The sequence below is a fragment of the Sinocyclocheilus grahami genome, unplaced genomic scaffold, assembly GCF_001515645.1.
Source record: "Sinocyclocheilus grahami isolate Dianchi unplaced genomic scaffold, SAMN03320097.WGS_v1.1 scaffold17.1, whole genome shotgun sequence".
Classification (NCBI taxonomy): domain Eukaryota; kingdom Metazoa; phylum Chordata; class Actinopteri; order Cypriniformes; family Cyprinidae; genus Sinocyclocheilus; species Sinocyclocheilus grahami.
The window spans coordinates 2,978,712-2,991,327 of record NW_015505196.1 but is presented as its reverse complement, the minus strand read 5'-3'; the positions used below and the strand labels follow the sequence as shown (position 1 = coordinate 2,991,327).

Sequence of the window (12,616 nt, the reverse complement as noted above, 5' to 3'; positions counted from 1 at the left end):
TTATGGTCAATATTAAAATTCCATCCTATTTTGTCTAAATAAATTTAAAATAAAACACTAAAAACAAATCAGCTGTTTTAAATGTTTCAAGTGAATTTATGCATCACTACAACAGATCTTGTTAAATTATTAGTGTTTTTAAACTTTAACTGCATTTGATGGCAAAAGTAATATAAATGCAAAAAAGGCGATCAAATTGGCTGATCTACACAAGTTTAAAAGTTTTTTTCTAAATTGCAGTTAACACTAATATTGTTAAATACTGGTACAATTAGCAAATTTATGCCATCATGTGGCTTGAATAGGTACTGTAGAAATTAGGGACGCACCCGTATTACAGATAAGCTGATAATTTTCATGTTATGGTCAATATTAAAATTCCATCCTATTTTGTCTAAATAAATTTAAAATAAAACACTAAAAACAAATCAGCTGTTTTAAATGTTTCAAGTGAATTTATGCATCACTACAACAGATCTTATTAAATTATTAGTGTTTTTAAACTTTAACTGCATTTGATGGCAAAAGTAATATAAATGCAAAAAAGGCGATCAAATTGGCTGATCTACACAACAGTTTAAAAGTTTTTTTCTAAATTGCAGTTAACACTAATATTGTTAAATACTGGTACAATTGAATCTATATTAATACATTTTTATTGATGGCAAATCTGAATTTTCAGCAGCCATTTCTTCTGTGTAACATTATTCTTTAGAAATAATTCTAATGCTGATTTGGTGCTGAAGAAACATTTATTATTATAAATGTTGAAAACACATTTTTTTTTATTCTTTGATGAATATAAAGTTTAAAATAACAGCATTTACTTGAAATATACTTTTGTTACATTACTTATAAAAGTATTTTCTGTCACTGCATGCATTTAATGCATCTTTGCTTAATAAATGTACTCATTTCTTTCAAACAAATCTAACTGCCTCCAAACTTTTGAACTTGTGTATATCACATTTAAACTTATAGCTACCAATTTTATGAAAAGAAGCCTCTAATATCACCAGTAACCGATACAACACCAATATATAGTGCAACCCCAGGTGAAATGAACCATGATATCAAAAAAGGGACACTTCAATTTGAAAAAACCTTTGGCCATATATATATTTTTAGAGTCATCAAATACACAATATGTATACATACTTACATTTATTGTTTCAAAACCTTAGACTAATGTAGGATTAAAAAGGGTGGCTTTTGGAAGCCAAATAAGACCCAGATAAATGCCATTTTAATAATGACATCTATTGCTTACATTTGTTAGAAGAATTTTCACAAGTCTCTCTCTGCTAGTATTGACCACATCGCCTTTGTCTACAAAACAAAAACCTCTGGAGAAAATCTGTAAAACATTTTACAGACTAATTATCACAATCTCATCAGTAGCATATTAATTCAATACATTTAACACGGCATCGTGGATGTTTTTCACATAAAAGTAAGTTGTTACCCAAATTATGTCATACAGACAGAAAGTTTTATGGTTTTGAGAGTCTGGCATACTGCTTGAGTGCACGTTTTGGTGGAATGAGAGAATCATTCAGTCCCACTCTTCTCTTCTTTCGCTGTTCATTGTCTTTCTCTCCATCTGTCTCTGCGTCTTCCTCACAAGAAGCCAGCGGACCATCATTGTGTGGAACTGTAACATTGTCTTTTGGTCCACTGTCAGAGGTGACCACGCGGTTACTCTGCAGATCGCTGTCATGTGCGAACTTGCAGCGGCTTCCAAAGCGGCAGCGGCCATCCTTCCTGTAGGCCACACAAATCCGCTTACCGTCAATCTGGGCGGGGCGCGCTTGTAAAGTAAGAGGTACATGTTTCTGTAGGACATTCAGTCTCTCCTCAGCCAGCTCTTTGAATGGATTAGCAAACACACTGCTGCCTGTAAGCGCGCCACCCGAGCTGGATCCTCCCAGAGGTGGAGGAGGGAGCTTGTGAGTGTGAGGACGGACAGAGAAGAGTGGCGAGGGCTCGGAAATGGAGCGATCAGCAATGGGCGGCTCCTCTTGATCCTCATTCTCTGGCCCAGATTCAGACTCACTGGAAAGCGATTCCGACTCCAACAGGAAATTACGGCTTTTCGTCTTCTCTACAGTGCATTCTGTCTTCTTGAAGGACCTAAGCAGAAATAATTAAAGATGTTTATCTAAGTGATACTTGATCATTCTCAGCTCATTAAAGGAATAACTGACCTTTTTGTTTGATCATGTAATCATTTATTCATGAAAGTGAATGGTGACCACTGCTGTCAAACTTTTTTCTAACTTTTATTATATTCTTTCTTAGTTTACACACATGCACAACACCCTTATCACCCTTGTGAAAAAGAAGCACAGTTTCTCGTACCTTACTTTTTAAAGTGAAATAATACACTTTAAAAGAATGTACTTAAGTGCGAACTGAATGTAATGTTTTAAGCACTTAATTGCAATCAAATTAAAACATATTTTAGTTTAAATCTACATTAAATACAATTAGTTGAAATTAAGAGTGCTTTTTTGATCCACTAAAGTAGAACTTAAGAACATCTTTATATGTAATTTCATAATCACCTCTATTCTTCTTTGAAATACGGTTAAAGTGTACTTACGAGCATTTATTCTAAACTAAAATATGCTTTAATTATTTCTATTGAAATTTGTATGTCGTGTATTTACACATTTGTAATTATTTAATTTAAAATGTATTAACTTTAAAATGTAATATCGAATAACACACTACAGTTCACATGAGAATCAAGCATTTTCATGTGCTTTAGTATGTGAACACATCAAAATAATCTGTAAAGCACAACAACAAATTAAACAAAACAATTTAAAATGTAAGTTAAAACATTATTACAAAGTGGCTTTTTAATTGTATTTTTGCATTATCTGCAAGTTAAACAATATACTTTTAAATCACAAAAGGAGTTATTGTAGAACAATTAGTTCTTTACCACATAATGAAAGTGAATGGTGACCATCGCTCTCAATATTAAATTACAGGACTTATATTTCCTTACAAAAAGCTATCATTTGGCTTCAGAAGACTTGGTCGTGTGGACTACTTTTATGGTGCTTTTTGTCCTTTGACAGCCCCATTCACTCTTACTCAGTTCAAAATAAATGATTATTGTTTTATATATATATATATATAATTTTGTTCCACTGAAGAATTCATGTTGGTTTGTAATTACACGATAGTGAGTAAATGATGACAATTTTCTATTTATGAATGAGCTATCCTTATAAGATTTAAGATTACGACCGTGGAAACTACTCTTTACACTTGGCTTTCTCAAATTAAAAACTCATATACTGATTGAAAACGGATATTATAGATAATGTATTTGTTTATTTCATTATGAATTACTTACTCCTTCGTATTGTCTTCTCCTTTCTCTTCGTCCTCTGACTCGGATGAAACCCCGTATCCCACAAGCGAATTCATATCGACTTATATACAAGTTATGGAGAACTGGGATGCAAATTCTTTGAAAAACGTATCAGTATGACTGGATATCGAGATTCAATTGTCATTTAATCGTTTGTTTATCCGGAAGTCAGGTTTTCTTCTTGGTCACCAAACAGTGATCGTGGAAATAAAAAGTGAATGAAAGTGCCACCGCGAGGCGCGGAATGGTATTGCGACAATGATATAAACTTAACCAGTAATAAAAATAAAATGGAAATATTAGATCAAATACTTAAACATAACATGCTAAATAATACTGATAATTAGAAATGTTACTTTTGGCAACTAAATGAAACAAATAATTTGAAGTTTTAAAATTAGGCTACTAATACTATGTAAATTAAAAGCAAATAAGATCAAAAAATATATAAAAATGACCAAAGGAAAAAAAAACTAAAATTACTAAAACATATTCTAAAATTAAAATAAAGTAACATGTAAATTAAACTTTAATTACAAATAATATAAGACTAAAATATTCAAAGTATTAATATACATTGCAATAAATATTATATAGCCTAAATTATACTAAAATAACACAGAAGTCTTTTCAAACAGGCCTAATACACCAAGAGACATGGCGCTGGGCACTGATGGGACATGACTTTTTTTGTACCCATATGTAACAATTTTGTTAACAAGTGGTACGATGAATAGCGATTCGGCACTGGAATTTATTTTTAATGTTTAAGATGAGTGTAGCAGCTGTTATCAGTAGCGGAAGGAATATGACAACAGTGTAAGCTATATCTTCTCTAACGCACAGTCTGCAGACAGAGCCATGTTCTGTCCTGTCACTTTTCCACAGCTTCTAGTGAAACCACAAAATGCAAAGAAATGTTTCACATCACTTGATATGCATCCACTGACAATAAGAAGGCACATTTAAGTTAAATATGTCACATATAGTCAGGGATTACATATGTGAGTATAGTGAAATATAGGTTTTAACAACATCACTTTTGACACCCCGCAAATTAGGGAAATGTTGTGTATTTCTAAGCATTTCCACTTCTAGACAAATATGGGCCTACTGTATCACAGTTTGAGACACAATAAATGTCTCGAATAAATATCTGAGTGACGGGTTATAACATTTTCCTGCCTCCCTATTGTAAAAAGGGAAGGTGTGGGCACTGATACGCTTAGAAAAAAATAGAAAAGTGGAATACCAGCCATTTACACCACCCTTCCTTGTTATTTCACGTAGACATCTTGCTTATCTGATTAGGTAACACCTGGACCGCCTGACCACAGAATTTGGCAAAAAGCACAGCAGATTTCTGCAGAATTCAAATGGCCATTCACAAACTGAACTTACAAAGTTTGGCTAATTTAATCATGTTTTCTGCTGCTTATTAGAGTGCAACATTTCTGTATTCAAATCTAAAGACATTAAGGAATTTCCTGACATGCATTAAATAATTGAAGCAACTTGCAACAACATAAAACAAGTAATCCGTTTGCTTTAAGTGAATTCTAAATCAGCTTTTACAAAAACAGTGTCATTAACATGTCATCCTAATCATTCGAGATTCAGAGTTCTTTGATTTGTTTAAACCCGTATGGAAATGTATATGACATATATTACACTATATCAAGAGTAGTATAGGCCTACCTATAAGACAATATATGTACATTCTTGAAGATATACATTTATGACTATTTAAAATTCAATAGTATAAATTGCATATGTTCATATGTTAATAGTATATATGATGATTTTTATATTGTATTACGTGTAGCAATATGTGTCTATATATAATTTATATATGCAACTTTATGAAAACAACAAAAACACAAAAAAATCATTATGCTTATATATGTTATTGTAATACATTCTTAAATACATGTCTTTTATATTTACTTATAAAATATCAACATGCCTTTTTGGATGGTTATACATGTACATAGCATTTACTATTTGGGCTAGATATAAGCCTATATGTTAATATATGAAATAGGTTTTATGTTTTACTTCATATGACAATATATTTCATATATGGAAATGTAATATGTATACATATATTATATTTGCTTATGGGAAGATCTGCCTCAATCTCAAACTTGTAGCCTACTCTGCTTCTGGTCCAAACAACATCCTTCTATCTAGAACAGATGAAACCTTAAAATAAAATGAGCTATTATCACTGAAGACGTAATTTACAGTAGGCTGGTTATAGATCATGATATGCAGATGCTCAAAATTCACATTTCAGTTATGATTCTATGCAACTTATAAAACAAAACGTAATGTAAACCACAGACCTTACTTTACTCATAAACCAAAAACCGTCATTCTAAAAACCCGTAGGAAATTCCAGAGGCGAGGGAAAAAAAATCTTCATTTCCTTCCAGGCTTTAAAAGCAAACGGCTCTATTGGGTGCTTATTCTTTTTATTTATTTATATTTTCCAGTTTGCATTGGTATTGAGCGGTGGGTCTATGGGGTGAACTCTTAGCCAATGAAATTCCGTCTTGACTTTCCCAGCCCCTCTAACGCACCACGTTCCCATAAAGAGGCGGAGTCAAGGCTAATTCAGAACTACATTAAAACGGGAGGACAGCGTTTTGGAAGTCGTGCTGTAAATCATGAGAGGTATTTTGGCGAAAGTGAAATAACCGCTACTGAGAAACAGCGACTGAGGATCATCATCATTTAACATCTATACAGCCTACGGTAGTATAAGCGCGTCCTATAAAAGCAAGAATATATGCTGATTTATTCCTGCTGTTGATTCACACGTTATTTTTCAAATAGTAGGTGTTTTGGAGTATAAATGGCTGGCAGAAGTGCAAACGGTCGTCATGGGTTGCGGGGCCACGCTGGGAGAACCGCAGCTTTAGCCCGGCTGCTTCATAAGGAATGCATCCAACTCCTGGAGTTATACGTAAGCCTTATTTATACAGAACTAATCTAATTATTATATTTAACCGTCGAGCCTTTCTTAATTATGGCCTGCATGGTGTGCGACGCAAACTGAAGTCATCGGCATCATGACATTTAGTTGAAGGAGTGTCTGGGGGAAGCAGCAAATGAATTGTGTCAGAAGTGACAGCGTTGTCTGTGCGGCTGCGGGGTATCCAGACTTGTCGGCGCGCGCAGCGGATGGAAAGTGCTGCTGGATTATAAAGCGTGATTGTCCCATAAAAAAAAAATCCATTTTTGGATACCTGCCAGATCGTTCAGGTCCACCGCCTTCTCTCTTGTTTTCCCTGAACGTTGAAGCAATTCTGAGTTTAGGCTTGTTTCGGTGGAAAAGTAGCCTGAAACTTGGGAGCGGTTTGGAATGTAGGGGTCATTGAACTTTAGAAATAGGTGAGCAACATTTGATTCCTATTCAGCCTAAGTACAGCACGAGCTGATCAGAGAGGAAAGCTTCAGAGGGTGCTACATTATTAATTAGTGACTTAATAAAATGCCAGCAACATGCTTCTGTGAGCATCAGGCTAAAGTTGAGGGAAAAGCTCTGGCTGAAGGTGAGAGGAAAGTTATACAAGGCTAAAATATTTGTAATGTGTTTTTCATTTTTCAGTTCATATCCTTTCAAAGGAATATGCAACTTTTTGGGAGTTTTATATAGATAAAAACTGGCTTAAACTATAAATTGTGATCATTATTTCTCTCTCTCTCTCTCTCTCTCTCTCTCTCTCTCTTTGTACTACGTGTGTGTGTGTGTGTGTGCATGTGTATGTGGTTTATGAGGACACATTTGTGTACAAATTTTTGTATAATAACATGGGTATGACATAGGTATTACAACGAGAAGGTGATTTATGAGGACATTTCAGTGTCCCCGTAATTCAAAAGGCGTATAAATAATTCAGAATGAGTTTTTTTGAAAATCTAAAAATGCAGAAAGTTTCCTGTGAGGGGTAGGTTTAGGGGTAGGGTTGGTGTAGGGCAATAGAAAATACGGTTTGTACAGTATAAAAACCATTACGCCTATGGAGAGTCCCCATAAACCATAAAAACAAACCTGTGTGTGTGTGTTAAGTTGTAGATTGTTTATTGCTTGTTGTATTTCTAGCCTCACCCAGTCATCTCAATTGCAAAAAGTTTCCTAGTTTACCCAAGTTCACCCTCAAACATCCGCTGCTCAATACTGTGCAATAATGTTATTCTGTATTGTCCCTGTTAAATAAACAATAATTAAATAAATACAACGTTCAGGTGAACTTTGGAAATTTAAGTTTATACGAGTTAGTTTGGCTCTATCTTTTATTCTTTTTTTAATTGCTGCTTTTATTCATATGTTCACCACATGTTTGTTTATCAATTCTGTCATCATTTCTTGTAACCTCCACTCATTCCCTTTGTCTCACGGTTTAGAGAAACAGTGAATCACTGCCGTCCTCGCCGGTTGACGGAGGTTATTTAGTGTCCATTCCTCCACTGGTTCCTCAGCTGTCAGATGCAGAAAAAATATCTATCCTGCATGCTGCGCTCAAGGAGTGTCTGCGACTTCTGGAAGATGTCATTACCCGGGAGGATGCAGAATTTTCAGACGAAGACAGCGAGTACAAGAGAAAACGGAAAACTGTGAGGGATCGTCTGGGGCACCTGTTGACAAGCACAGAGCAGCTGCTAGTGGATGGCCAAAAATTTGAAGCTAAAGTTAAAGAGGTGCAGAAGTGATGTTTAGCCAGCCATTTCAATATATTGCTGCTCTGTTTTCTCATAAATGTGATGCTGTTGTGTTCTGATAAAAATGTCTCAGTTTCATAAACAATCTGTCTGTGCTTGTGTGAAAGGAGCTGGATGGTCAAGAGGCCAGTGGGAGTTTTGGTCTGAAGATGTGGATTGTACGAGTGCTGCAGGACCTCGTGCACTGGACAGGCCAAACATCTGACACCCTCCGCTCAATGCCAGCAGCACCAAAGATAATGTCCCGAAGGACAAGAAGAGGCGCCGGGAAAATTAGGAAGTGAGACTGGATATGTGATGAAAAAAAGAGAATGAAAGGGTGGAGAGGAAGAGGGCAGTATGATAAGAATGAGGAGAAGGAATTTCAGTACAGCATGGAGAATGTAGAGAGTCAGAGGATCTGGATGCAGTCCCTGGAATTCAGCATTCCAGCATGGGGAAAGCAGGAGGGGAGGGTTTGGACAAGATATTATTTTATGAAAGTTATTTTAATATATTTCTTGGTCATTAAAATTAGATTTTAGACTGTAGCAATGAATGTAAATGTACTGTATGGTTTTATTACCTTTCGAGATTGTTGACCTTTAGATTGTTGAGTCATAGAAGACACAGCAGACCCTTTTTTTTATTGACCATGATGATCAAAGTGAGTTAAAATATTATACGTTTGTTTGCGTATCAATATTACTGAATGCATTTATTTGTATCTATAAGGGATAGTTCACACAAAAATGAGCATTCTGTCATTAATTTACACACCCTCATGTCATTCTGAATCTGTATTATTAAACCTGCACTATCCTTTGTGGAATGTAAAAGAAAATATAAAAATGTTGGTAGCACTTTACAATAAGATTTAATTCGTTAACATTAGTTAACTGAACTTTCCCAGCACTTATTAATACTAGCTAATCTTGATTTCAACATACAAACATGTTTTTAATCAAAAGTTGTATCTGTTAACACTACTTAATACACTGTTGACTAACATGAACAACAAAAAAATTCTTTTTTTTTATTACCTAACATCAAAAGTTAATAATGTTGTAAAAAATATATTGCTCATTGTTAGTTTACATGAGTTTATGCATTAACTAATATTAACAAATAAGACTTTACTGTAAAGGGTTACCAAAATATCTATCTCTTTTTCTTTTATTATTTCTTCTTTTCTTTTTTTGGACCCTTACGTTCTTTGAAATATCTTCTACTTTATACAGATTTGGAAGGACATGAGTAAATGCGAGCGAGTAAATGATGAAGGAATATTAATTTTTGGTGGACTATCCCTGGAAATTTCTCCTCAAAATGATAATCTACTGTTTCAAATATCTAGAACAATCTACTGTACAAACAGTGATGCACAACTTTAAAAGGCTGCTTCTTCACATTTATTATTCAAATGCTTGTCATTCCTGTTGCATATGCAGTGGGCAGTTATTAAGTGTACCATCTGTTGATGTTTGTTTGGATTAATTCCCCCATCCACACTCATGAAACACTCATGCCCTCTGCTGGCTACATAAAGTTCTGCTTCTTATTCCAGGTCAATTTGTCACAGTCTCTGTGACTCTGAAAGAAAAGGGTCCAGACAAGGCCTATTTAATGATAATTGAAGTCATTGTGCCTTTAGCATGTTCAGTATCTACTCAAAAACAGTATCTTAGCAAGCCTGGGTCGGTCTTTGATTTATGTGACGTACTGTATGGAGGAACTCTGGTGGAAGAGCATTAATGATTCAGCACCTGGTTACTGTATGAAGAGACTGGAATTGGTGAAGAAAGAAAAACTCTTAACATATAATAATTTATTATTAATATATGCATTTTAAACTTGCACTGCAATAAATGACAATATCTGAGCTGTCATTCAAACAGGTTTCTGTCAATAACCTACAGTTTGATGACTTTTTGTATGTGTGTGTGTGTGTGTGTGTGTGTGGACAACTGTGATAAAGGAAAAGCAGGATGTGTGTTTGGAAGAGGGGGTGGAGTGTATGTTTGTGATCTGAGTGTGTGTGTGTGTGTGTGTATTGGAAGAGAGGCAGGATGCCTGTGAAAGGGGGAAGGGTGTGTATGTGTGTGTTATTGTATGTGTGTATTTGTCTGAGTATATGCATGTGCAAGTGAGTTACAGAGAGAGAGAATAGAGAGAATGTGAATGTGTGTATGTGATGTGTGCGCGCAAGGCAGGATGTGTGTGTGAGAGAATGGATGGGGGAGGGGTGTGTAACAGAGAGCGAGCGTGTGTGTGTGTGAGGCGAGAAAGGGGAAATGTGTGTGCGCGCTTGCGTAGGAGGGAGAATCTGTGTGAGAGTCGGATTGTGTGTGTGTGTGTGAACACATGCCTTTGTGAGATCTAGAGTGTGTGTGTGTGTGCTTGAATACATGGTTTATGAGGTATATACACAAATGTGTATAATGACATGGGTATTACAACGTAAATATGGTTTATGAGGACACTTCCTGTGTCCTTGTTAACCAAATGGCTTTAAAAATGCACTAAACTGTGTTTTTTTTAATTAAAAAAATGCCAGGAGTTTTCTGTGAGGGGCAGGTTTAGGTTATTTTCTAGGATAGAAAATACAGTTTGTACAGTATAAAAAACATTACATCTATGATGGTAATAGTGAGTCTGTGATGGTGTGTGCTCCTGTATGTGTGCGTGTGTGTGAGAGAGAGAGAGAAAGAGAGAGAGGGAGGGAGAGAGTGAGTGAGTCTGTGATGGTGCGGGCTCTTGTGTGTGTGTGTGTGTGTGAGAGAGAGAGAGAGGGAGGGAGAGAGTGAGTGAGTGAGTCTGTGATGGTGCGCGCTCCTGTGTGTGTGTGTGTGAGAGAGAGAGTGAGTCTGTGATGGTGCGCGCTCCTGTGTGTGTGTGAGAGAGAGAGAGTGTGAGTCTGTGATGGTGCGCGCTCCTGTGTGTGTGTGTGTGTGTGTGTGTGTGTGTGTGTGTGTGTGTGTGTGTGTGTGAGAGAGAGAGTGAGGGAGTGAGTGAGTCTGTGATGGTGCGTGCTCCTGTGTGTGTGTGTGTGTGAGAGAGAGCGAGTGAGTCAGTGATGGTGCGTGCTCCTGTGTGTGTGTGTGTGTGTGTGTGTGAGAGAGTGAGTGAGTGAGTCTGTGATGGTGCGCGCTCCTGTGTGTGTGTGTGAGAGAGAGTGAGTGAGTCTGTGATGGTGCGCACTCCTGTGTGTGTGAGAGAGAGAGAGAGAGTGAGTGAGTGAGTCTGTGATGGTGCGCACTCCTGTGTGTGTGAGAGAGAGAGAGTGAGTCTGTGATGGAGCGCACTCCTGTGTGTGTGAGAGAGAGAGAGTGAGTCTGTGATGGAGCGCACTCCTGTGTGTGTGAGAGAGAGAGAGTGAGTCTGTGATGGAGCGCACTCCTGTGTGTGTGAGAGAGAGAGAGTGAGTCTGTGATGGAGCGCACTCCTGTGTGTGTGAGAGAGAGAGAGTGAGTCTGTGATGGAGCGCACTCCTGTGTGTGTGAGAGAGAGAGAGTGAGTCTGTGATGGAGCGCACTCCTGTGTGTGTGTGTGTGTGTGTGTGAGAGAGAGAGAGACAGAGAGATTGAGTGAGTGAGTCTGTGATGGTGCACGCTCATGTGTGTGTGTGTGTGAGAGAGAGAGAGTGAGTGAGAGAGTGTGTGAGGGGGCGCGCTCGTGTGTGTGTGTGTGTGTGAGAGACGGGAGCTGATGGCAGGGGGCAGTGGATATTTGTGGTGGTCAATATGGATATTGTGGATGAGTTCGAGAGAGAGAGAGAGAGAGAGAGAGAGTGGGTGAGTCTGTGATGGCATGTGTGCATGTGTGTGTGTGTGTGTGAGAGAGAGAGAGAGAGTGAGTGAGGGAGTCTGTGATGGTGCGCGCTCCTGTGTGTGTGTGTGTGTGTGTGTGCGGGATGAGAGTGGGGGAAGGGTGTGTTTAGATGTGTGCGTCAGAGGTGTGTGGTGTGATAGAGAAATCCAGAATAGGCTAAATTTTCAAATAATTTGAAAATATTTTAGGAGCGGATATTGCTCATATCAGTTCTATTTTTTTTATTGAAAATGGATTTAGGTATTTAAGAGTATATAAATACATTGTATTATGAAAATGTGAATATTTTTCTTAATTGCATAAACCTTATTTATAAACATCGAGCTCATTACTGCGGCTAACTACTCGGAGGCAGCAGTAGAGAACACTACTGTATCAACGTTAACATAAAAAAAACATAATGTATAGAGCAATTTTTTATTTATTTATCAAAGTTAGCCATTTAATTAAAGGTGAAATATTTCTTCAGCCGTAACATATAAAGCAGACAGCGATAGACCTGTCAATATTATCTGATGAGTACAATCAACTTCGCTTAGAAACAGAAATACCACCCCAGCACCCAACCTATACTAAAGGACGCAACCATTTCTTTAATATGGGGGAGTTAAGGTTTCTGTTTTTTCATAGTTTCAATAATTTTACACTGGCACCAAAATCAAAATGAAGTGTTATAAGGCAGGTGGG

General features: G+C 36.9%; 1 protein-coding gene across 1 annotated transcript; it reads right to left on the bottom strand.

Moving 5' to 3' along the window:
• Positions 1–1,030: 1,030 nt before the first annotated feature.
• LOC107552526 (uncharacterized) lies at positions 1,031–3,569 on the bottom strand. Its single transcript, XM_016234428.1, has 2 exons — positions 3,374–3,569; positions 1,031–2,133 (listed from the first exon to the last, which is right to left on the bottom strand). The coding sequence occupies exons 1-2, from the start codon at positions 3,445–3,447 to the stop codon at positions 1,494–1,496; spliced, it is 714 nt and encodes a 237-aa protein (XP_016089914.1). The 5' UTR covers positions 3,448–3,569; the 3' UTR covers positions 1,031–1,493.
• Between the last annotated feature and the right edge of the window lie 9,047 nt (positions 3,570–12,616).